At 34.9% G+C, this 26,652-nt stretch overlaps 2 protein-coding genes and 1 long non-coding RNA gene across 8 annotated transcripts in view; 1 reads left to right on the top strand and 2 right to left on the bottom strand.

Annotated features, from left to right (window-relative positions):
- The window catches only part of PMS1 (PMS1 homolog 1, mismatch repair system component), a 65,888-nt gene extending 53,600 nt beyond the window's left edge, over positions 1 to 12,288 (bottom strand). For 2 of the 6 annotated variants that reach the window (XM_006921285.3, XM_025039296.1), the window contains exons 1-4: positions 12,099 to 12,187; positions 11,279 to 11,399; positions 4,986 to 5,137; positions 2,126 to 2,308 (exon numbers count right to left, since the gene is read on the bottom strand). In XM_006921285.3, the coding sequence (XP_006921347.1) occupies positions 2,126 to 2,308; positions 4,986 to 5,117 (315 nt within the window). In that variant the 5' untranslated portion in view covers positions 5,118 to 5,137; positions 11,279 to 11,399; positions 12,099 to 12,187. Of the gene's footprint in view, positions 1 to 2,125; positions 2,309 to 4,985; positions 5,138 to 10,467; positions 11,253 to 11,278; positions 11,400 to 12,098 lie in introns of those variants that run through there. The other 4 variants (XM_015596641.2, XM_015596642.2, XM_015596640.2 and 1 more) reach the window with 4 other exon arrangements.
- A 76-nt stretch (positions 12,289 to 12,364) lies between these two features.
- Positions 12,365 to 26,107, top strand: ORMDL1 (ORMDL sphingolipid biosynthesis regulator 1). The gene is made up of 4 exons (XM_015596643.2): positions 12,365 to 12,496; positions 14,135 to 14,315; positions 20,049 to 20,200; positions 22,674 to 26,107. Exons 1-4 carry the CDS (start codon positions 12,414 to 12,416, stop codon positions 22,807 to 22,809), a joined length of 552 nt encoding a protein of 183 aa, XP_015452129.1. The 5' UTR covers positions 12,365 to 12,413; the 3' UTR covers positions 22,810 to 26,107.
- LOC112470265 overlaps positions 15,335 to 26,652 on the bottom strand; it is a 15,517-nt gene continuing 4,199 nt past the window's right edge. Inside the window, exon 2 of the long non-coding RNA XR_003042909.1 lies at positions 15,335 to 15,680. This is a non-coding gene — a long non-coding RNA (uncharacterized LOC112470265). The remainder of the gene's footprint in view (positions 15,681 to 26,652) is intronic.

Below are 26,652 nucleotides of genomic sequence, written 5' to 3'. Positions count from 1 at the left end.
CCCAGGGTTACAGGTTCCCACAGACAGTCTCTGGAGAGAAAGACAGGCAATGCCCAGTTGTACCCTTAACTCATTTGTCCTTAAAATTTATTTGGAGACTCAAGTGAAACCTAAATAAAGCAAGTGCTGAGAAAGATAACAGAAGAAAATGGTGTGTTAGTTTTTGGATAAACGTTTTAAGCAGAGTACACTTAAAGAATGGTAAGGTCTTTCCTCCTTTAGTGATGTCTGAACACCCGGCTTCTAACAAGTCCTCTGCACTAAACAACAAAATTGCCCACTTTAAACTCCACCTCCTGCCCCATCCACAATTTTTCTTTCTTACTTAGGCATTGCCTTATGGAGCCCCAAAGTTAAAGAGTAAATGAATACCTAACTGGGACACGATACACAAAAAATGGAGAAGACCTACTACGCTAGCATTCTAAGGGCAGAAGGGCAGAGGGAGGACCCACTAAACCTGGAGATATATCACTGCCAGGGAGACCAGGCTACTAAGTAGATGCCAAGAGATCAGATAAGGAGACAGAAACAGTATCTTGCATCCATGCCACTTTTCAGGAACAATAAGTATAAAATCCTATCATTTTATTGCACTTGAGCATTCTCACCTAAATAGGGTCTGCCAGCCTAAGCACAAATGAAGGATTACATGGCCACTGGCAAACTTAAATAGCTAAAGAGCCCTTCATAATTATCATTGTCACTCACTAGCACGCAGATACTATCACTCTATAAAACAGAGCCTAACACACAGAAACAGTACAGCACAAAAAAGCTAGTGCAAAATAATGTGATAAAAAATAACTGAGATACATTCAAATGAAGAGAACAAGGTTGCAAAAGGGCTTTGCCACAAACTAGTTATATAAGCTATGGCAGAGGCAGTGAAATATAACTGGTCCAAGAAATCAAGTGTGTCAGACACTGAACTTAGGGGTTTATAGACACTGAAAGCACCTTACCGTCAGTCTGAAGAGCAAAGTTCTAGGATCCAATCTGCCTCTACTAACCAGGGCTTATGCCAAATCAATTCACATCTCTAGAGCACAATAAAATTACCTGCATTAACTAGAGTGGTATTTCCATGGTGTGTTCCACAGAACAACAACAAAAATAGCAATATGCTTCTCAATAAAAGGGTTTCATAGCCAAGTAGGTGCAGGGTGTACCTACTATAAACCACCAACCTTAGAGATTCACAATGCACTTTAGTATAGCAAAGGCTCTGAAAAGTGCTTACCGTTATCTGTTTAATTTTACTGAATACATTTTTCCAAGTTAATGGGCCACTAAATCACCTTTTCCTCTTCTAAATATTAATACTACAAAACGCATTTTGATGTTCCTCAAAAAATTAAACAGAATTAACATACGACCCAGCAATTCTACTTCTGGGAAAATACCCAAAGGAAGTGAAAGCAGCAACAAACTTTAGTATACCCATATTCACAGCAGCATTATTCACAATAGCCAAAAGGTGGAAACAAACCAAATGTCCATCGACAGGTGAATGGATAAACAAAACATGGTTTACATACACTGATTATTCAGCCTGAAGAAGGGCTGAAATTCTGATACACGTTACAACATGCACAAACCTGGAAGACATCTGCTAAGTAAAATAAGCCACAAAAGGATAAACATTGTATGATTCCATTTATATAAGTATATAAGAACAGGCAAATTCATAAACAGAGAAAGTAAAATAGCGATTACCAGGGATTGGCCATAAGGAGAATGGGGATTTATTGTTTAATGGATACAGAGTTCCAGTTTGGAATGATGAAAAAGTTCTGGAGATGGATGGTGGTGATGGCTGCACAACAATGTGAATGTACATAATACCACTTAATTGTACACTTAAAAATGGCAAGACTTTGGTAAGCACACAAGAGAGTATAAAGATATCGTCTTATAAATTGTACACTTGAAATTTATATAATGTTATCAACCAAAATTATCTAAATAAATTTAATTTTAAAAAATGGTTAAATGGTAATTTTTATTATGTACATTCACCACAATAAAAAAAATACTCTTTGCCAAATACTGGCTTAGTTTTTTCTTAACTAATATTCTGTGGTTATAAAATCACTAAAATAGTCAATATAAATTACCTTACCTCAGCTACACAACAAATTGACCCCAAGGCTTCTCCACGAAAACCATAAGTTGTCAAATTTTCAAGATCTTCATGACTATTTATTTTTGATGTGTAGTACTTCATTGCCATTACAGGTGCATCAACGGCCTTGATACCTTCACCATTGTCTCGCACCTCAATTTTATCAAATCCATAATTCTCCTATACAAAGTTAAAACATACTTTTAATGTATAAAGACATTAAAGTGTTACATTTAGAAACATAAACACAAGTGAAATAATTTTGTCTTTTATTTATCTTTTACAAAACTCTAATCTTAAGGAAGTAAGAGTTTAATTTCCTAAGTTTACTAATTCCTAGTTATGATACATGGGCAAGTCCCTTATTTTCCCAGGACTCAGATTCAACTGTAAAATAAGATCATTCTGATCTTTAAGGTTCCCTTGAATTGTCTCAGTATCATAGGTATCTATGTTTAAATTTATGTTTAAACTTGACTAAAAACATTCTTCTAAATTATATATATCTTTATATAATCTCTCAAACAAATAAAACAGAATATTACCACCATCAAAAATAACACCAAGAGTCTAGTGATTATCATTATTCAACTTAATTTTTAATACTTTCTTGAACGACTTATTGCTTTCATAAGAAATTAAAATACTTACTACATTGTAACTTTCTAAATTTCCTTCTGTATAGTCACCTAACAAGAAATTGCTGAGCAAATATACCTAATTTGGCGATCTTGGTGAGTTTTTAATTTGAAAACCAAGAAAAAAAATACCCCTCAATTCATAGCTTAGTATTTGCACTCTAATACTAAAAATACGCATACATAACAAAAAAAAAAATCTAAATTCCTATAGTGATCACACTTTCTATGAATACCGTATTTTAAATCTGGTAGAAAATTTCTATCATAAGCTTGACTTCACAGTTTTATGTGTATGGCCATAGATGCAAGTTTCAAAGGAGAAAAAAGTCTTCCTATAATTACAATGACTCTGATATTTAAAATAATACCACATCTTTTTAATAACCTAAAATTATTTCGTACTGTTTACATCAGTACTTTTTAAATAAAATAGATATACAAGGTCTTGGGGAGAGACACCCAAGATTTCATTCCTCATCTTTCACTCAACCTAAAACTAAGTTATTCTGGAAACAGGTGGTCTGCTTTTTATAGAAAAATCATAAACTACAGAAATCCAAATCTTTCAATATAAATTAGAACTCCAGGAACCTGAGAAAAATAACACAAAGACTTGTTTAAAATGTGTAAATATCAACATGTTTATTTTAATTAACTAATTATGAAAACATTTCTAGCCAGGATAGTTATTATCATATGAAACCATAATAAAACAGGCTTTATTACGTAGAGCAATATAGTTATTTTAAAACTCTGCAAGCAGAGAAAGAGAAACTCATAAATGTCAAGGGACTAAATTACATAGCCAGATATAAAAATGTGTACTTTCATTTACTTTTTTAAGAGGACTTCTGCTGTTGGCCTTGTAAAACTATGTTTTTCTTCCAGAGAACTTTAAGAACAAGATATATGTCTGCCTAAGATTCTTTAATGAAATACATCAGATATAATTATCTAATTCTATTTAATTACTATCAATTGTATGCTAATCAGACTAAACTGAATATATAAAATGTCTAAGAAACATAAGTTGTTTTTCTTCGAGTTTAATAATATTTTTTTCATGCTTAAAAAGCTTATATTTAAAAACAAAATACAGGTTAATATGGTATAGAATTGCAGTTCTCAGCATCAACTAGAATTTGTTAGAAATGCAAATTTTTGAGCCCCACCTAGAATCTGAATTTCTGGGGCTCAAGTAACTGTTTTAACGAACTCCCTAAATTATTCTGATGCACCCAAACATTGTGAGAACCCCTGGCAAAGAGGAAAGATCCTGAATGAGTTTGAGTTAGAAAGAACTGAATTTCAATTTCAGTTCTCCTACTTATGAATTATATGACTTTGGGCAAATTCTCAGAAGCTTAATTATTTGTAATGTGGATATAGTAGTAGTTAATTTACAGTTTTAAAAGGAGTGACTGGAATTATAAACACACACACAATATATATAAACATATATATGTGAAAAAAGTGGGTCTCTTAAAGATATTCATATCACTATTATTTCTAATAATGTAATTCCAGGAATAATGTAAATATCTGACAATTAGGAAATTACAAAAAAAATGTATTATTACATTCATTCAAACAAATTTATTCACCAGTTATGTACCATTTACATATCATTTATTCACCATTTATGTAGCCGGTACTAGCCAGGTATGGTGGACAGAAAAATGAAAAAAATACAGACCTTACCTCCATGAGCTATTAATTTAAAATAGGGAAGGTAGACAGGCAAAATAACTTTAATAAATCATATTGAGTGTCATGTTGTATCAATTCAAATGATATAATATATAGAACTTAAATCCAAAAATGTGAAAACTATGAAGCAACAAAGGATACATATTGAAGATTAGGTAAAAAAATTAAATGCAAATGAGAATATGTAAGTAAGCATATAGCAATAACCAAGGATAAATATTAGTAGAAAATACAAATTAAATTCATGTTTTAGGTAATGGACTCATAAATAATAAGTTTAAGTAATTTCCTTTGATTATGAATGCCGTTTCAAACTAATCAACTAATGTTGATTTAAATTAAAATTTAGTTTTAAAAATTTACTCTTAAACAAGACAAAGGGTCCAATGTCCTATGAATAATTTACTGGTACATATAAAGAAAAGAAAGGTAATAGTTGTAAAGACAAAATATGTGTCCAGTCCTTTTTTGCTTTTAAAGGTATTTGGCTTTTCAGGGACACTCACCAGTTTAACATCTATGCTTGTGGCACCGGCATCCAAGGAGTTTTCAATGAGCTCTTTTACAACACTGACCACTGAAGTGATTATCTGGGAGCTTGAAAGGAGGCGAACTGTTGCTGCAGGCAACTGTTTCATTCTAGCTTTTAGCAGAGTAGCTAGAAGGCAAAAATAAATGGTTAAACATTCCTGAGTAACAGGACTATAGCAACACCAATAATAATAGCAGCTCACATCTATAGAGGCTCAGTTTATGCCAATCTCTATAGTATTAAATCATTTGTTTCTTAAAAATACTTTGAAATAGATGCCATTATCATCTCCATTTTATAAGACTAAGGCACACAGTAGTTTATAAATCACACTATAATTAGTAAAGAAAGATAAGCACAAATCTGCTATAATGAATGTAATATGTGATCTGCCTGGCTAAGAATGACCAGGTAGTACTGTCACTTCAGGATGTGGATGTCAGTCATGTGCCTTAATGGCAGTCTCGCTTAAATATTATTAGTCATCCATTCATTTTTATGAGTTACAATGTCTTTTTCAATTATTGAACTCTTGGAATTAGGATATCCAGACCCCAGAATTACTGTTAATCTCAATTAGTCAGATCCCAGATATATCAGGTAACTATCCCTCTACACTACTCTGCCTAAAACATCATTCTAATCATGTGGCTCCCCAAAGCCAAAATATGATAAAGCTCAAATCTTTGTGCTGGCATTCAGGGTTCACTACACGCCAATCCAATCTGTACATCCAAAATCTCTCTGCCAGTAACTGTTTCAGCAATGAAACCTTTTCAAACAAAGAACGAAAAAATAATCTCACATGGAAATCCTATATGTAAAATATGTAGGGAGTGAGCTTTGCATCTGTCTTAACACCTGTTTTCAGGAAAATAAAAAACACTAGCTTGATAACATGCAATTCCCCTACAGCAGTGGTCCTCAACCTTTTTGGCACCAGGGACTGGTGCTCCTATGAGAATGTAATGCCTGATGATCTGAAGTGGAGCTGAGGAAGTGATGTTAGCACTGGGGAGGGGCTGCAAATACAAATGAAGCTTCACTCCCTCGCTGCCACTAATCTGCTGTTTCCTAACAGGCCACTGACTGATTCCGATCCTCAGCCCAGGGGTTGGAGACTCCTGCTGTATAGAATCAAGATTTTCTTTGACAAAAAAATAGGTTGGGGGTGGGGTACATCCTAAGTACATCCTCAATTTACCACAACTAGTTACAAGATCACATGATGGTTTGATCCTATGGAATCTAGGTCCAAACAAAAATAAACAAAATAAAAAGGTGTCCTTTTAGGATTCTTTCTCAGGCAACAAAAGACTAGCAGAGTTATGTAAAGATGGAGTAAGTAACTGGGCAAGAAATGAAGTATAGCCACTATAATAACCACATAGGATTTTAAAAGATATATTTCTAGGAAGAGGTCAACATATTCAGTTCTGAGTGGTGTTAACTGGTCACAATTCATAAATACAAAATATTTTGTTTTGTACAAGGCAAAGCTGATTATTAGTAGCGTGAAAAAAATATACCAGACTAGAGTTTTAAAAAACATGTTTTGGGGTTCATCTTTATTACATGTAAACTGAAGCAAACCACTTAAATCTCTCTGTAAAATTAATTCATCAATTGTATAAATCCTCACTGATCGGTTGTGAGGATCAAATAAGCAAGCATACATAAAAAGTTCTGTAAATGATAAAGTTGTATAAAATGTACATTATTTTTATGATGACAGTTGATTATGTAAAGAAATGCTGGTGATGGCTGCCAGATGGGAGGGAGTTTGAAGGTGAGGTGAAAAAGGTGAAGGATTAAGAAGTACAAATTGGTAGTTACAAAATAGTCACAGGGATGTAAAGCATAGGGAATACAGTCAATAACATGGTAATAACTATGTATGGTGCTAAGTGGGTACTAGACTAGTCAAGGGGGAGTCACTTTACAAATTATATAAAAGTCTAACCACTATGCTATATACCTGAAACTAATATAATATTGAGTGACAACTGTTATTTAAAAATCTTAAAAAGGCGGGGAAAGGTGAAGGGGGAATAAGAGGTTCAAACTCCCAAACATAAAAAAAGTCATGGGGATGTAGTGTCCAGCATAGGGAATATAGTCAATAATATTTTGATTGCATTGTAGTGTCAGATGGTTGCTGGACTATCCAGGGTGAGCACTTCTTTAGGTATATAAATGTTGAATAACTATGCTATATACCTGTTACTAATATGATATTGCATGTTAGCTGTATTTTAATAAAAATCGTTTTTTAAAAAGTTACCAGCAAAAAATAGTAATAATCAAGGATATTGAGTTGTATCACAAATTATGGACTCTCAAAAAATGAAACTATGAATGAATAATTATGTTTGATCATACATACAAAAGTCTGAAAGCAAAATTTTAAAGGAATGCTTATAATTCAAAAAGTTGTGAGTTCAAATCAAGAGATGATGGAATATACGGTTCACTGAAAACCACCCCAAAGCCAGTTCCTTTTTGTAATAACTCAAATGTTCTTACACAAGGTCAGGTAATTTCATGTGAATAAAGTCGCTCTACAGGTGTCATCAAATTTATAAATTAAAGAAACATATTGGAAAGCTGTCAATGCATGTAATACTCAGGATCTAATTAGAGGCCTTTGAAAATGTTCAAACTAGATTGACAAGAAGTTTAACTAATATTTCATGTTCTTAGAAATCTGTTGCTATACCACCAGAAGACAGAAATAAAAGCCAAAATGTCTTAGCACTAAAAAAAAAAAAAAAAAAAGAAAGAAAGAAAGGAAAGATGGAGAATTCTTTTGTAATTCTAACAGTTACCTTCTAATTATATATATGATTTAGTTTGATGGGTACCCAGTTTTAAGGAGAGTAGCTGTGAACAAAAGCTTTCTTGTGGCACTCAAGGGTTGGGAGGCAGTCCCAGTAAGTCAGGAAAACGGTGGACAGACAGGCTGCTTCATTACCTCAACATTCATACAAATTAGTGCTGTCACAAGCAAAAGGCACCCTCTTCACTTTCCCTAAGATTCAGACTGGCCTCAGGTCTAAGGCTAAAGAGCTTCACTGTCTAGTACCGTAGCCACTAGACCCAGGAGCACCTGAAATGTAGCTATGCTAAATTGAGACTTGTTAACACACTCTGGATTTCAAACTTGGTATGGAAAAAAATATAAAATCATTATTTTTTTACATTGATTATAGGATAAAATTGTATTCTGGATATACTGGGTTATATAAAACATTATTAAAATTAATTTCACTTTATTTTTTTAACTTTTTAATGTGACTACTATAAAGTTTAAAATTATATGTGTGGCTTACATTACAGTTCTATTGGACAGTGCTGGAGAGAGAAGTCATTAAAAAAGCAAACTCTGAAAACACATTACTTTTGGTTCTGTCCTAGCCCCTATACTAATAGCTATGCAATGCTGAGGAAATTAAACTCTAAAAAACTCATCTCATTTACAAAATGGAGATAATAATGGTATCATGTGGTTGTGGTAAGAAGTAAATATGATACTTATAGTGTTTGGCATATATATGCTAAAAGATCCTGGGATACTTGAATTAAATTGAGTTCCTCCAAACTCCTAAATGAATAATCTCTCCATCGTTCTACCCTACTCCCAAAGGGGGCCTGGCATCAAGTTAAGCTTGTGTTCAAGACGTCTACCTTAGTTCGAGAATCCCAAGGATCTAAGAAAAATACTGATCAATCAACATTTGATGTATAAACGTAGCTTCACCTGAACCATCACTCTTTCTGAGCAATTGCCTCACTAATCTCGTCACCTGTTTCATTCTCTATAGTCCCTCTTCAAAATCTATTCCCTACCCGCTGCCCCAAGACCCTAGTTTCACCCCAATCTTCCTCATTCTTCTAGTTTACTGAAAAATGCAGCCATAGCCTGAACTCTATCTACATATACACCTTACCTCCTTCACCCCACTATGTCCTCTGGCTTCTTAAAATGTCTGCACCTCTACTCATATTCTTTTTCCCTCAGTCTCAGCTCAACGTCTCTTCCTCCTAAACTAATACTAACACCTCGTTTCTTTATCCGGTCTCCCCTCTGGCATCTTGGCCTTGAAAGCAAAAACAAACAAAAATTCTTCCCTCAACCCTTTTACCCCAATAATTATCTTCTTTCTTTATGAAGCCAAACTTGAATAAGTAACCTATATTCACTGTCACCAATTCCCTATCACCAAGTCTCTTTTAAAACTCTTGCAAAATGGCTTATACCACAATCATTACCAGGATTCTGTTCTCTTTGAGTTCATCAACGATTTCTTAAATCATCAAACCATTCTCTGAGGACTCATGTTCTTTGACATCCCTAAAGAATGTAACCTTGATGATTCTCCCTAATTCTCAAGGATCTTTCCATCTATACCTCTTCAGTTTCTTCATGTTTTTTTCACTCTCCTCCTAGAAATGTGGACGTTCCCCATTCCCTCTCTCTTCTTAGATATCTTAAAACCTAAAGCTTCAGTTACAGAATATCTAAATCTATATCTCCAATGGTGATCTCTCCTCAAGACAAGTATGTCTAACAACCAGTGTCACTGCCACCTCAAAATATTTCTAAAACAAAACTTATTTCCCTGATTCCCTTTCTATGCCTTCCACTTAAATTTGCTATCTCTCTTTAATAAGTTTTCAGTGACCAAGGTCAAAAGCCTCAACCTTCTTTTACCAGCAATCCCACCCTACTTGCACCTCCTCTTCCTCCCAATGCAATGTTATTTAGACCCAGTTCCAGTAACATCTGTAACATGGTCCTTTCTGATCACCCAACCGGGAATGATCTTTCCTTCCCCACTTTCCTAAAAAACTTGGCTTGCATCGCTCACTGGATGTTTATCATACCTGTCCTGACCTATAGAATTTTGAATGCAGGGAACTATAAATTTCTGCATGTAACACAGAATAATCAGAGTACTTCACTCATGACCAGCACTTCATGAATATTAATGAAGGGCATGAAAAGAATTTTATCGGCACCTTCCTCATGCCAAAGTAAACATTAGGAAGAGAACCCTCATTCTCAGCAAGTTACTACTTTACATACTCTATTTTAACTAGCCTCCATATCATCTCTTACCTTACCTCTGCCTGCTAACAAGACTGTTTTCTGAACTCCAGGGTAGGGTCTTACTTCCAACTACCTTCTAAATATCGTCACTTAGATGACTTGGAGGCACCCTAAATTTAACATGTCTCAAACTGATCTCAGAATCGTCCTCTAATTGTCTTTCTTCCTGTATTTCTTTCTGAAAATAAAAATAATAGCTCACATAAATACCTTTATATATACTATGCTATTTACTCCTCACAACAACCCTATGTATATTATCATTTCTCTACCACAAATGGGATTTAAACACTAATAACTTAAGATCGTACAACTAGTAAGTGACAAATGTACAGATACACACCTTGGCATATTTGACTCCAAAGGCCATGCTCATCCAGTGACACAAGGCAAAATTAGAAACCTTCAAGTCATCCTAGAAACTCTCCTCACTCTCTACATCCTGCCACCCAATCCTATTCTACTATCTAAATATTTCTCAAACTAGTCCTCTCTTCTATACCTATAACTACTGCCTCTGTTCAGCCCCTCAACATCTCTCCCCTGAACTGTGCATTAACCACCTAATAGATATTTTGTCTCGAATTTCAACCACCTATACGGTTCTTTCTATAATTTAAATTTCATCATGTTGTTACACTACTTAAAAATTTTATGAAGATTTCCAAATACTAACCAGGTAAAGTTCAAACTCCTTAACTGGACCTCTATCTTTCTAATCTCATTCCACTATTCTCCAAATGCGTACTAACCATGCATACTAAACATCTTGTCTCTCACAGTGTGGTAGCACTCACTCTTCCTCAGTTCACAAGGTTCCCTTTCTTTACAGATGATTTCTAACTATCCTTCCAGATTTAGTTCAAGCATCCTCTCCTCAAGGAAGTGTTTATGGGCTCCATCCCCACCCCGAATAAATTAAGCATTCCTTTCTCTGTACTCCCATAGCACTTTCCCCTTATTTCTTATCCAAACTCATCACAGGTTATTCTATTGTTTTTCTGTCCCTTCCTTCTGGTTCAGAGTTCTTTGAGGACAGAGATTTTATATTTAATCTCTTATCGCTAGCATAACCTCTGGAACACAGTAAGCATTCTATATATATGTAGCAAATGGCATCTTTTAAAAAGAAGAAGGATTGATAACAGGCTTACAAATTACAGCACAGAATATTTGAGAATGTCAGGAATCAGTCTTCCATATTTGCTGAGCGAGTAATTAAATACTCCTGAAAGAATGCTGATGACCAGGAAAGTCAGTTAAGGACAAGCGCACCTAAAAAAGAAGTAGAGAGAGACCAGAGAACTCAAAGACTTTAGGGAGAATATAATGAAATAATTTATTTAAAGAACATAATAAATCTAACACAACTGTTTTATAGAGCCAATAGAAATGCAGGATAAACAGTCAACATTCTCTTACACTAATTTTGTAATGTTGAAAGTTATTTTAGCAATATCAATCACAAACTCTGTGTACTGCCAAGTAATGTAATTCGACTTAAAGTGACTCCAAACAATCTGACACTTCCTCTTGGTTCTTAAATAAAATCAATTTTTGGCATCCACATTTCTTCCGCATGTGCTGGAATTTATAACTGGCAAACAACTTTAAGTCTTGCACCCAAAAGGATCTGGGGAATTGGCTGCAACAAAGGCCTCAACGTGATTTAGTCCAGAAAGGCCAAACCAGACGCTTAACGAGACCCGATGAGCTCGGAGACCGCCCTCCACGTATGCATAGCCGCGGGCGCCGTTCGTCCGCTTCCCGCCCCAGTGATGGCGGGAGAGGGGAGGGAGGTGGGAGATAAGTGGGGCGAGGGGGGCGGTCGGGGAAAGGATATATGAGGTTGGGGTGGGGAGGAGGGGCGCCGACAGATGCAGCGGCGCTCGGGTACAGACCCGGACGAGTTAAGGGGCGGGGTCTCCGAGCCTAAGAGAATATAAGAATGAATGCCCATTAGCCGCACACTACCTTGTTGCTCGCGCGAGGTGGGCAATTACCATCCACTAGCCGACCAGCCACTGTCCCGCCCGCAGCCCATGACCGTACCTGACTCGCTCCGAATGCGCGCGCGCGGCTCGCGGCACTTAGTCCCGCCCCTCCAGGGAAACGTGGGATTGGCGCTACACGCAGCCAATCCGCTGGCAGCGCGTTCGGCTCTGAAGGCTTCCGTAAGCTGCGCTGCGCCGCGCTGCGCTGAGGCTGAACTGGCGTTCGGCAGTGAGGAGTCACCATCGTGTCGAAGCTGGTCCTACCTTGACCCGGCCGCCAGGAGTGGGGCGGCGGATGAGTGAACGCGAACGGCCGCAAGGTTGTGTTGCTGCTTGCGGCGGTAGGGAGCTGCTGGCGGGCCCGAGTCAGCCTAAGGGGTAAGAGTGGGTTATGGCTGTGTCCGCGGTGCCCTGCTTGGTGGTACCAGCCAAGTGGCCCCCGAGGCTTGCGCCCCAAATCCTTGTCGTATCCCGCCCCTGACGGATGTGTAGCTCCAAGAAGGAAGGGACGGGTGAGAGAGGCGCTGCGGCGGTAGGGGCAGCTACGCTTCCACTGTCTGGGAGCTCCGGTTATCGGGGTAGGCTGTCGGTGGCTGGCTGGCAAGCAGGCAGGCGAAGGACTCCCTAAGGAGGTGGTTGTGAGTCGCCACCCTTAAGGCACTCGCGGGGTCTGAGCCGAGAGGCTCTTCGCTGCTTGAAGTCATTGTTTGCCAGTGAGTCGGGAAACTCCCTGGAAAAGTTTTCTGAACGGGGTTAGGGTTGGTACCACACTACCTTTGCCTTCCAGCTCAGATGTAAATTTTAGCCTCTTTCGAGCATTCTTCTCCCATCCTGTGGAAAGTGAGAAAAGTATCTTGAGTAATGATATGTTCTGAGTATAACTTAGAATATAAAAGTAACGTATGAATACACGATGGGTGTTTAGATTAGAAAAAATATTTACACGTGAAAATTTGAGACGCTTCGTTTTGGTGTAACTAACTTTTGTCACCGTAAGTCTTGATGCCTTGCTGTGTTCCATGGATTTTTGGAGGGAAAAGGGGACATTGTATTTATTGGATGTGGTTACGAGAAATTCTCTCTCAGTGCCAACTCTGTAATAGAAAGGGGTTTATATATTTTTCAATCAGAGCTGTTCCAAATATAATCTGACCCTCTTTCCTCTTTTCAATCCCAGTCGGTTTTTAACGGAATGATAGGTGGTATTCTTCAGGGCAGTTTTGTTTTAAACGATAATTAGATCCAAGGAAACATCGTCATTAAAATAACCGGGAACTATTATCATTTGCTTTAGTGTTCATTTTAAAAACAAAAGGGAAAGGGGAAAACTTTAAAAAGAACGGAGAAAAAACTAAAATTTTAGGGAAGTTAAGTAGAGTTAAATATGCAGAAGAAAACCTCATCGTTTTATCCTAATTGTATCACGAGAATGAGAAACAAACCTTATCTCTTGATCATGTAAATTTTCCACCACTTTGTGTACCTCTTAAGTACAGTATTCAAAAAGGAATGATTTGAACTGCGACCCCTGTTTGTGGATACAACATTACATTAGCTAGAGGAGTCTAGCTACTCACAACAGACTGGCGGGGTCAGCTTTGCTTTCTTTATATTAATTTATCCTGTTGGTAACTTTAGCTCCTGAGTTTTCACTTTGCTCTCATGATAAAATAAAACATAGTTTTTCTCAATCAGTTTGAATATTCCTGCCCATTATTTCATTTAGCAGAACCAACACGCTAGAGGACAAGCTTTAGGGAAAGGTATTTTAACTTAGTTTTTCAATGAGAACTATAAAAATAAGTCTCGTTTGTCTTACCATATAGTCACATGCTAAGAATTGTTTACTGTCTTTGTCAGCATCTGCAAGTGGCATTATTTTGGAGAGTGTGTGTGTTCTCTGTCAGAACAACTAGGAAAAGATAATCCTAGTTAACATATTTTGTCATGTCAGAATTAGGAGAATTTAGGTTTCCAGTTATGTCACTGTTGATTCATTTCATTGCTTTCCTACAGAGTAAACATGAACGTTGGAGTTGCCCACAGCGAAGTGAATCCAAATACCCGCGTCATGAACAGCCGGGGTATGTGGCTGACATATGCATTGGGAGTTGGCTTGCTTCATATTGTCTTACTTAGTATTCCCTTCTTCAGTGTTCCTGTTGCTTGGACCTTAACAAATGTTATACATAATCTGGTAAGAATTTCACTGTACACTAAACACTTGAAAGCTTAAGGTTTAATGGTTGTCAGGGACTGGGGGAGAAAGGAATGAGGAGTTATTGTTAAATTGGTATAGTTTCAGTTTTGTATGATGCTAAGAGTTCTGGAGATGAAGAGTGGCGATAGTTGCATAACAGTGTGAATGTACTTTATATCATTCAACTATGCACTGAAAATGATTAATATGGTACATTTTATGATAAGTGTATTTAAACACAATTTTTTAAAAAAGCTTAAAGTTTTGTTATAAAGAAAAACATGCCACAGTTTTTTTAAAAGTTTTATGAAATATGATTTACATAATATAAATTCACTCATTTAAAGTATATGGTTTAGTGATTTTTAGAATATATGACAATTTTGAAAAATTCTTAATCTGGAATAAGGTTATATTTTTGTCACACTTTAAACATTGGGCCATTTTTCTAAGTAAGACTTTTTTCCCTATTATCTTTATAGAATCTAGAAAATAGGTCATTTCTGTAAAAATTACAAGACTATTCAGACCACTATAATATATTGATTAACTAGAATGCTTCAGAAGAAGTAATTACCTTTTTTTGGTTAACTGGAGCCTTATGAATATCTTTGGTTTCAATACTTGTTAAGTCTTTCTAAATTGTGTAAATATACTTTCCTGCTTCAGTCTAGAAAATTTGAGCTTCATTTATATATATGTTTCAGGATCTTATGGTGCCTTAGCTTCTTCATGTTGACTATCATTCTTCTGTATTATACAGTAGCTCTACAAAGTATCAGAAGTTTGATCAACTCTGCTGACCATGTCATGCAGCCTTGAAATTGCCTATTATATTAAAAAAAAAACCTGACAGTGACTTTTCTTGTCTTTAACAACCTATTAAAGTAGAATAAATGGGTAGAAATCAAGTTAATTGACTTTAAGTTGAATCCAGAGTAGTTATATATTTGTTTATAAAGATATCCAAAAAATTAAGATCTTAGAATTAAGACAAAAAACGTAGGCGAAATAAATTTAAAATTAATATTGTTTTATTTTTTCTGGAGAGTATTTGAAGTTGACTGGAAGAGAATAAGGATGATGTGGTAGAAATAAGAGAATGAGCATTTAGTCCATTTTCAGTGATAGCCTTTGGTAGGGCAAACACTTTGTAAGTAGTGACTTCTCTGAACTATTTTACATTTATCATATCCCTTTTATTGGAATTATTTTCCTTTGGTTTTCATGGGATTACTTTTTCCTAGACATATTCTGATCTTGCCTTTTCTATTTCCTCTTGTACAGTCTTCCATCTCTTTTCCTAAGGTTTTCTTCACGTCTTCTTATATTACTTCATCTTTCCATATTTTCAGTTTCTACCTGTAGAATGATGATGCCCATATTAATATTGCCAGATCACTTTGCACCTTAAACCAAACAAGTATAAATTGAACTCATTCACAGTCTATTCCTTAAACCCATAATCTGTTCCTATGACTGTTCCTAATTTAATCTAAATGCATCACTGTCTGTCCAGTAAGCCAAGCCAGATAGCTGAATGTCAAAGGAGAAGTGGTTAATATAATGTATCATCCAAACAGACTGCGTTGAGAGTAAAAGGGAGCTCTGGTAATAACTACTCCAAGAGAATACGTGTAAATCAGGACTGTCCATGCAAACTAGCATATGTGGTCATCCTACTCTTAGGATAACTCTTTTTCCTTTATATTCCATATTTATTTAGTGAAGCCCTGTCTTTTCTACTGCTTTACTGTCTCACAACTTGATCCCCACTGTCATTGCTATAATTCATACGCTTATTTTTCTCAGGTGGATTACTCTAATAGGTAAATTGTCTCCTTGTTGCTCCTCTACTCCCCTCCATTCTAGCTTGGTAGAGTGATAGTTTTAAAATGCATGTCTGCTCAAGTCACACTCATTAGGTTCTTCAGTGATTCTCTGTTACATTCATAGTAAAATGCAAGTTCCTTGTGTGGTATACAAGACCAGTTGATAACTGCAGAGGCAAGAAAGGGACTCAGTCTTATTTTAGCCCATTTCCAAATACAAGTTATGTTCTAACAATAATTAAAATCATCTTCCTCTCACCTTTTTGCTTTGGCTTAGGCTCTTCTTCCACTATTTTAATACCCCTCCCTTATTCCCGCTCTGCTTGACTCATTCCTACTTGTCCCTGAAAACTACTCAAGTATCATCTCCTCCAAGAAGCTACAAAACTCTCATGCATTCTTTTACATTCTTTTATCATGTATTTATGATAGTTTTATAATTAGTAGCTTATGTGGTTTTTTTTTTTTAAATTTCCATATCTTCAAACACCTACTTAAATGTTTGCTGAATAAATTAATTTGTATTGTCATGGAATTTTTCCTTCTCCAGTGATACATGTATTAAATATGCTTTAGAAGTCATCTCTGCCCATGTTTTTAATTTGGTTGACTGAGATTGAGGCACAGTATATGACAGTGGATAAAGGATAGGTAACTTACAACATGTAGGGAAGCAAACTTCTGACTTTTTAGTTTACCACACTAAAAACCTAACTAACCAGCCGTAGCTGTAGCAATTATATGACTCCAAATTAAGTTTCTTTTGAAGGTAGCCTATATTAAACCAATTAAAAATGTGGAATACATGCTGAATGCTTTTAAATGTGGGAAAATAGACCTAATTATTATCCTTGGTTAGAAAAAATACTCTTCTGAATCATACATAGAAATCTTCAGTGGTTGTTTTTATTCACTGCTACAGTTCACTCTTAGAGGTATTAATACTTTGCCAAATTTTTTGTCTAGCTTTTAAAGTGAATGAGAATTCTCTTGGTACCCTCCATTCTAGCTTGGTAGAGTGATAGTTTTAAAATGCATGTCTGCTCAAGTCACACTCATTAGGTTCTTCAGTGATTCTCTGTTACATTCATAGTAAAATGCAAGTTCCTTGTGTGGTATACAAGACCAGTTGATAACTGCAGAGGCAAGAAAGGGACTCAGTCTTATTTTAGCCCATTTCCAAATACAAGTTATGTTCTAACAATAATTAAAATCATCTTCCTCTCACCTTTTTGCTTTGGCTTAGGCTCTTCTTCCACTATTTTAATACCCCTCCCTTATTCCCGCTCTGCTTGACTCATTCCTACTTGTCCCTGAAAACTACTCAAGTATCATCTCCTCCAAGAAGCTACAAAACTCTCATGCATTCTTTTACATTCTTTTATCATGTATTTATGATAGTTTTATAATTAGTAGCTTATGTGGTTTTTTTTTTTTAAATTTCCATATCTTCAAACACCTACTTAAATGTTTGCTGAATAAATTAATTTGTATTGTCATGGAATTTTTCCTTCTCCAGTGATACATGTATTAAATATGCTTTAGAAGTCATCTCTGCCCATGTTTTTAATTTGGTTGACTGAGATTGAGGCACAGTATATGACAGTGGATAAAGGATAGGTAACTTACAACATGTAGGGAAGCAAACTTCTGACTTTTTAGTTTACCACACTAAAAACCTAACTAACCAGCCGTAGCTGTAGCAATTATATGACTCCAAATTAAGTTTCTTTTGAAGGTAGCCTATATTAAACCAATTAAAAATGTGGAATACATGCTGAATGCTTTTAAATGTGGGAAAATAGACCTAATTATTATCCTTGGTTAGAAAAAATACTCTTCTGAATCATACATAGAAATCTTCAGTGGTTGTTTTTATTCACTGCTACAGTTCACTCTTAGAGGTATTAATACTTTGCCAAATTTTTTGTCTAGCTTTTAAAGTGAATGAGAATTCTCTTGGTTTTGAGTCAATAAATATTTGTTAAGGGCTAACCATGAGCTATGTACCTTTTTCCTAATTCTTTGGGTGTAGGTATAAATCAGCCATCACAAATTTTATAGAAAAACTATTAAAGATTAAAATAATGGAGTAGAAGACACATGGTCAGATGAGATTTTAATCTTTTTCATTGAAAATGATATATCAAATAAATGGAATATTCTAAATACTGGTGAGTTCATGTGGTTTGAAGGAAATACCAAGAGGATTATTGTTCTCTTTGATAATTATAACACATATATGGTCTAGAGTAGAGAGTCTTAACTTTTTTGGGTCACGTACTGCTGAGAATTTGGAAACATCCAATTTCTGTTTCATAATCTCCTTTAAAGCCCATGCGAAAATGGTTTGCTTGTGCTTAAAGAATAAACATTCCTTGGCTTAATGTCATCTTGGCTTAATATCTAATACTCGCTGTATACCAGCCTTTGTTCCAGAAGTATTCATGCCAGTGGGAAGACAAACATTACGTAAATGACTCCAGCACAATATAATGTGCTATAATAAAACCATTTTCAATAAACTTCTGTACAACCAGGTAGGCAGGAGGTCATTACTAATGAGGAAGGCTCACTGAGGAGTTGTCATTTGAGCCGAACCTTCAGAAACAAGATAGTTGACAAGGTATTGTCAAGTTTTTTGCCTAGCAACAAGAAACGTTTTCCTCCTCTGCATTTCCTAAGTATTCTGATTATACTTTTGATAGCAAATTCTGCCCTACATTCTAATTGTTTATGCATATTTTTCTCCATTACCATCTCTTCAAAGATCAGACTTTTTAAGGCTGTGTGTCATATATGCATACATGTCCTGTGTCTTGTACATTAAACCACTTTTTAATGTTTGTTGAGTTAAATCCAATTGAAAATGAGTCCATTCCTCTTTAGCTTAGGTGTTATTGCAGCTAAACAACTTTTTAATTGCCTAATGAAATAATTAAAAAGTAGACTAAGCTTTGAAAAGAAGGCCTCTCTCAACTTAGTATAATATAAAATTTCAAATCACTAATTTTTCTCTTTTTTCCACATATTTATTAGAAGTAGCAAAAATGACGTGACATTATGATTTCTAGTGGAGAACACTGTTTCGATATAATGTTTTGGCTTTATTCTGTTACCAGTTCCTCAGACTGTGATCTTGCAATGAAGTACTACCTATCAGTCTAAATGAGTATCATAATCTCAAGGAAACCAAGTCTAGTGTACATTGTTCTTTTCCTAATTAACCACAAAATGAGCTATTTAAACCTCACTTGACAGATTGGCTTTTAGTAATTTTTTTTTTAAACTAACTTCAAAAGAAACACTATTGAGGCACAGTTGTGATTTTAAAAGCAAATTGAGTTGATTATTATACATATTACATCAAACCATCTTTATTGCTTTGGAAGAGATCTATTGGAACAAAGTCCTAATATTAAATACTTTCAAAACCATTTTCCTTGATATAGAGATTTTATTATTTACCAATATATGTTTTATCATTTTAAAATATCATCAGATTTACTAATATGACACTCTACAATTTCCTACACATTAGGGAAAAGATAACTTACCTATTTCCTAATCAGAAAGGTGTTAGAAAATCTAAATGTAATGATACAAAGCTACCCTGATGTTCCTTTTTGTTTATTTTCAATTTAATAAGAGATGAAAACAGGTTACTCTTGGTTGACCTGTTACTAGTTTTCTCCAAATAATACTTATATGCTCTCGCAAGTTTTATTTTACTATGAAGAAATTGACCACAGCCTTTCACAATATTATGAAAGCTTAAAACTTGAGCTGTTAAGTCGTATGCTCCGTCACAAATAATCTGGAATTATCTTAATGCTTACTGACAAAAATCAGTTTTGTTTTTTGATAGTGATTATATGCCCCCTTGCTTGTTTTCCAGGGGATGTATGTATTTTTGCATGCAGTAAAAGGAACACCTTTTGAAACCCCTGACCAAGGTAAAGCAAGGCTCCTAACTCATTGGGAACAACTGGACTATGGAGTGCAGTTTACATCTTCACGGAAGTTTTTCACAATTTCTCCAATAATTCTGTAAGTGTTGGAAATTTTTAGGTATAAGGATTGTATAAGAGGAAGCTATCCTTTATTAGATTGTATTTGAATTAGAAACAGTATTTTGTTAAAAACATATTCATAAATACCTACCTCAGAGTATAAAATGCAGGCAAAATCTTTCACAATTTGGTAATAAATGAGTTTTCACTTTAGTCAATAACATATGGAGACTATTACATGCTCATCAGTATGCTTAGACAATCTAGGATATACAGGTCAAATATATTGTAGTTTGTATCTATAAGTTGCTTACAGGAAAAATAAACACAATCTTATTTATATTCCACTATCAGAGAAATCTCCCTAAAGAAGGATTTGGACGATATCACACAAATTTCACTAACCACCTGCCTCATTTGGATGTTCAAACTCCTTGAGAGATAACAGTATGATTTAGAGAAAAAAGAAGTTAGGCTTTCATTATAGGACAGACCTGGGTTGAATCCTTTATCACTTAACCAGCTTAGTTTGCTCATAAAATGAAATTTTAGCCAGTGACACCTAACTCAGTCCAATGCTGTAAGAAAGAAATGAGATGACATCTATCTGTAAAGCATCTAACCTTGTATATGGTATCTATTGTCCTCCTATTACCTGATATTCAGGGCCCTCCACAAAATGGTTTCTACTCATTTGTCTTGATGTTCATATTTTACCCTCATCCAATTCCTACCTTGTCAAACTCTTCTAAGCAGCATTTCTTGAATACTTCATGTATAGTTCTATTTAAGTTCTTTTGTTCAAATCACGTCTCCTACCTGAAATGCCTTCTCCTTTCTTAACTCATGTCTTACTCTTTCAAGATTTAAATTCCACCTCTTCAGTGATGTCTTTTCTTGAGCACCCAACCTTCATTGATAATGCTCTGCTTAGAACTCCCATAGTAGTTGATATTTATCCCTTCTTTATGCCACTTTATATTATTTTTCTGTTATTTTTTATTTTATTTCTGCAAAGAATTTGTGAATGCATAGATTGATTTGAATTCCACACTCAATACATTTGCTTACGTATGATAAATATTTCACATATATATTAAACATTTTTCTACCACATAGCTTATACATAATAACATATCCACAATAGAATCATTGCACTGTGGAGTATCTAGAAGATTTCTTAGAGGCATTGAAATTCCTTAAACTAGGACTTAAGGGAGGGTAGGTTTTAGATAGATGTTCAAGTAATAAAAGGCATTTTCAAACAAAAGCAATAAGCTGATCATAAAGAAGTAGTTTTCTTTTTCCATATATTTATAGCATTTTGAAGACATTTTTAAGTTGTTTTAACCCCATATAAAATTAATGTCAAAAGAAAAATGATTTGAATGATCTAACAGATAAATGTAGTAACAAGAATAATTATTCAAACATCCCTAAATTTGGATTTTAGCTGTAGGAAGTAGGTAGAAGATTATAGAATTTTTCAATTTAGATGATTCTAAAAATGATGTATACACCTCTCTGTGGTGTTTTTAGTTATACTTAAAGATAGCTTTTTTTCCCTAACCATATCTAACCACTCATCTCCCCTTATGAGAAACTAATGGCTGTACTTAGTGAAAAGCTATAAGAATTTTCTTGTGTACTCTAAAAGCACTAATTAGACAAACACCCATATGCAAACTAACTTCTTAGTTATGATTAAGGTATGATATTTTATTCTTTACATCCTATCTATATTAGGATACTCTGTTAGGGTCTAGATGATGTGTCTGTACTCTGATGTACACTTGGATAAAACTAGACGTTCTGACTTGGTTTATGTTCTTACAGGTGGCTTAGGCTTGTTAAAACAAATTCTCAGATGTTGGGTGTCTTTGAATATGTACGTGTACTCATATACATTTTATAGCAAAACAGCTGGAATTTTATATCAGTGTCTTTCAGGTTTCCAGTAAGACTGATTATAGATCTGTTAACCTATAGTATGGAAATGAGACCATCAAAAGGGCAATCTAATATTTGTTTTCTTTCAAAGATACTAATTGTACTAATATACTAACACCCCATGTTCCACAACTTTACAGCAGTGGTTCTTAACCTTTTGGTGGGTCACAAAACCCTTTGAGAATATGATAGATCCCTTAGAGATGGATCTTATCTTCAGAAACATATACAGAACTATAAAACTACACCTGAAATTTCAGGGAACATATGAACCCTAGTTTGAAAGCCTACTTTAAAGGACACTAAGTAGCAAACATACTCTATTAAATGCTTTTAACATAATTGCAGAAATGCAAGATGCATATATGCCTCCATTAAACAAATATTTAAATCCCAAATAAAGTTAATTTAGGTCCCCAAACTAAACTGTTTCTTCTTGTCTTAGTGTTCAAAATGGTTCTGCTTTTAGGTATTTATATTTCAGTAGCTTTTTTTCTACCTTTAAATTAAAAAAAAAAAGTAATTTTATTTTTAGATGTTATATACTTTTATTTCTACAGATATTTCCTGGCAAGTTTCTATACGAAGTATGATCCAACTCACTTCATCCTAAATACAGCTTCTCTCCTGAGTGTGCTAATTCCCAAAATGCCACAGCTACATGGTGTTCGGATCTTTGGAATTAATAAGTATTGAAAAGTTTTGAAACTGAAGAAAAATTTTTACAGCTACTGAGTTGCCTGTAAGGAAAGAGTGGTTAGTAAAATTCACTGCTTCTTGTGTGAAATGAGGGATATTTACATTGGAGAGCCAATTGCTGGTTCTTCATATGCTGTTTTGAAGTGCAGATTTTTACTAGAGGATGCCTGTGTTTAATGCATCTGGTATATTTCTGAAGAGAGGCTTTATAGGCAGGCTGGGCAGGCCCAGCTTATAAGTTAAATGGCTATAAAGTGAGGATGTAGCAGATAAATCCAAGGAAATGAGAGATTTGTAAGAAACTAAGACCAATTTTGCTTATGAAGAATGAGCATTGTGTTAGGAAAAGAAAATTTCCAATCATTCAGTCATGGTCAGTTTAAGTTGACTTTCATGGAAACCATAATCATCTCTTTACAAGTTTATTTGTTTTTTAATACCGTCCATATTCCTCTTGTGTTATATAAGAGGATATATACCCTTTTGTTTCCTACCCTGAGTGTGCTTTTTTTGTTTTGCTGGCTCAACATTATATGTTGATAGATGAAGTCATTTTTTACATTTATGAAGTTACTGAGTTCTCAAAGGTTTAATTTCATGACTGATTGGTGATAGAAGATAGCCGGAATTTTACAAACAGCCTCTGAGTCAGCCATCTAATTTTGGAGCAAAGTGGGTTTTGTTGCCTTTACAGACACAAGGCTGCCAAACCAATTAAGAAAATAATTTATTTCACATGGTTAAAGTATATGGTTATTTAAAAGTCTCTGCTTATTTGATTGCGCAATCTAATCGTTAAAGTCAGTCACTCTTTAAAAAAGGATATATAAAATGGGCAACTATATAGCCAACCTGTGATATGGCAGAAACTACTTCTCTGGCAATAGTACCAAAACAAATACTGGAGTCTTTTAGCAGGCCAGGAGCAAAAGATAACATCATCTTTTCTTAGTCCTCCAGTTCTCAGTCCCCATATTTTGCCCATTAATATTTTGCCTTTCAATACATTAGTTTTAGTATAGATAACCCAATATGGTAACTATTTCCAAAGCAGCAACCGTACTGAATTCTTATGACTTACAGAAGCTTCCTATAGTTGCTAACGTTATTGCAAGAAATGACTATATACTACTTTGAGAAGTAAGTATGTCCAAAAAACAAAGTTCTGATAAGTGATGAAACTCAAATCTTAGTAATGCTTATAAACAAAATTGAGTGAAAAGAGTTATAAACCAATTTAAAAATCAGTTTGTTTCAATAAACTGACTTTTGGGGGTAGTGATCATTGTTTTGTATTTCAAAAGTATTGACTTTAGAAATCACTTGTGTGATAACACCTTTGTATGTTTGTCTTTTCCCATGTATTTTTAAATAATCAGTAATCTACACTTCAATAAATTTTTTTTTTTTTTGGTGTAGAATTATTGCACTGTCTCTCCAAATTCAGTCATCAGTGTTATACTTGTAGTTTTCAAAAGTTTTTATAAGCAACTGAATTTGTAAAATCGAGGTAGTTAAAAATATTTTTCTTTTTATTTTAAAGTTTATCTCAAAAGGCTTACATTTTTTGCACAGACTTTAGAGATAGAAATCTGGCTCTAATCCAGGCCTTCTGCTATTTTCCTGCTTTCACCCTTCAATGTTTTAAAAATATTTATTCAATAGATATTTGAGGGCCCACTTTGTTGTAGGTATTATTTTAGGTATTGTGGATATAATTTGTAAACAAGACAAACTAAGTCCTCTTCCTTGTGTGCTAACTAACATTCAAGTTGGAGAACATATAATAAGTAAATAAATAATATATTATTGATAAATGCCATTGAGGAGAGGAATAAAGCAGGTGAATGAAAGGCAGGGGAACCCACCTCAGAAAGGACTTCCCTGTAGATTCTAACTAAAGTGACCCTACTGATGAACACAGACTTTACTGATGTATAGGTAATGACAAATATTAAGGCAGGAATGAGCATGTTGTGTGTGAGGAAAAGCAAGAGAGCCACTAGGGGTAGGAGTAATAGGGAGCATGAGAATGGTAGCAGACGAGGTCAGAGAAGTAGGTAAGGGTCAGATCATATAGCGCTTTTTAGACCAAAGTAATGAGCAAATTTTATGCTAGGCTTGACAAAGCCATTGGAGAGTTTCACACAGATTAAAGGGATTTCCTTTTTTTTTTTAAAGTTAGGGCTCATGCTGAGAATAAACTGTAAGGGAATCAGAAACAGGAAAAATAGGAAGCTACTATAAGCAAAAGGTAGATTAGGGAAAGGGCTGATGAAGTGGTGAGAAGTGGTCAGATTTGGGCTATATTTAGCAAGTACAGCTCATGAGACACTGATGTATTGAATGTGGGGAGGGGAAAGGGATTAAAATAACCTAGTTTTTTGGCCTTAACGCCTGGGCGAATGGTTGTATTAAATGTGGAAACTGTTGCCAATTTCACAGATTTGTTCAGTTTAATGTAAACAAACTAAAAAACGTTTTTAAAATAATCTATAATGACTGTTATTTGTAACAAAATAAACTGTTATGTTATAATAGCTCCTAATTTCAGGTCAGGAGATTTAATGGCAATTTCTAATTAGGCATGAGCTCAGAAATGCCATTTATTGGTGAATCTTTCCTGTAGCAGTTATTACTGTGGCGTTCCAATGGTAGGTTTCTATTTCCCTCATTCCTTCTACATTTATTTATTGGAATCCTTCTGTAAAAGGACGATTTTTTCCTTCTCCATTTATTCAGTCATTTATATTATTATAGACTCATGGATATTTTATTCTTTGGTTTATAATCCATTATTATCATTATTTGTTGTTCATATTGTCTTCCAGCTTTGGCCATTGGAAGCCAAAATTCCCAATGTAACTTTCCAAGTTGGCTTATGTGTCCTTTTGACCTGCCTGGTTTTTTTTAAACATAGAACTATATTTTTTTAGGTTTACGGCACTATTGTCTTTTAAACTATAAAGATCTTGAGGGGCGTAACAGTATCTCCTTACCTAATATCTGTGTGAATTAGCTTTATAGAGTTACACGATGCTAAAAATTGGAAAAGACATCAGAGGCTATATAATTCAACCCCCTACCTTACCTTGAATTTTCATTAACCACCATGCTTCCATTCAGATCTGTGATATGCTAATAAAGGAGGACTTACAACTTACAAGACTGCATTTTTATAATGGAATGTATAACTTGTTTTACTCTGAGCCATAATCTAATCCTTATTCTGTGTAACAACTATAACTTTTAAACTCTTACCAACAGCACTGAATAAACATTACCAGAGCCTTCACCATTTTCCATGATATAGTTTCAAATTTCTCCCACTATCTTGGTAATTCTGCTCCCAGTTTATCATATAGCACCAGAGCTTACTACAAGAGGTGAAAAGATGTGATGTCACTACAATAGCACCACTTTCCTTGTTCTGGATACTTTTTTTAATACAGCCTAATATCCTTTTAGCTATTTTGAAAGCCATATACCACTGGTTCATTTTATGATCACTGAAATCTCAAGTCTTCAACATGTAATGCTGTTAACTGATAATTTTCCCTGCATGTACTTTTTTAATGGGTTTATTAAACCAAAGTCTAAGATTTCTTATTTTTCCTATAGGACCTCATCTTGTTAGATTTTAGCCTATTGATTCATTCTGTCTAGCTCAAGTTAAGTTTCGATCGTCATGCAATATATTTCTCCTACCCTAGGTCTCCCATAAATATATATCGCCAGTAAATATGACCCCAAAATACCATCATGCTGATCCTGAAGAAGACAAATGCAGGAGCCTGGTAAAGGCCAGAACAATTTGATAATCTTTCCTACAGGACATAG

This window comes from Pteropus alecto, unplaced genomic scaffold (genome assembly GCF_000325575.1).
Source record: "Pteropus alecto unplaced genomic scaffold, ASM32557v1 scaffold3, whole genome shotgun sequence".
In the NCBI taxonomy this organism is placed as follows: domain Eukaryota; kingdom Metazoa; phylum Chordata; class Mammalia; order Chiroptera; family Pteropodidae; genus Pteropus; species Pteropus alecto.
Note: the sequence above shows the minus strand (reverse complement) of the source record. Positions and strands in the feature narration are given on the sequence as shown.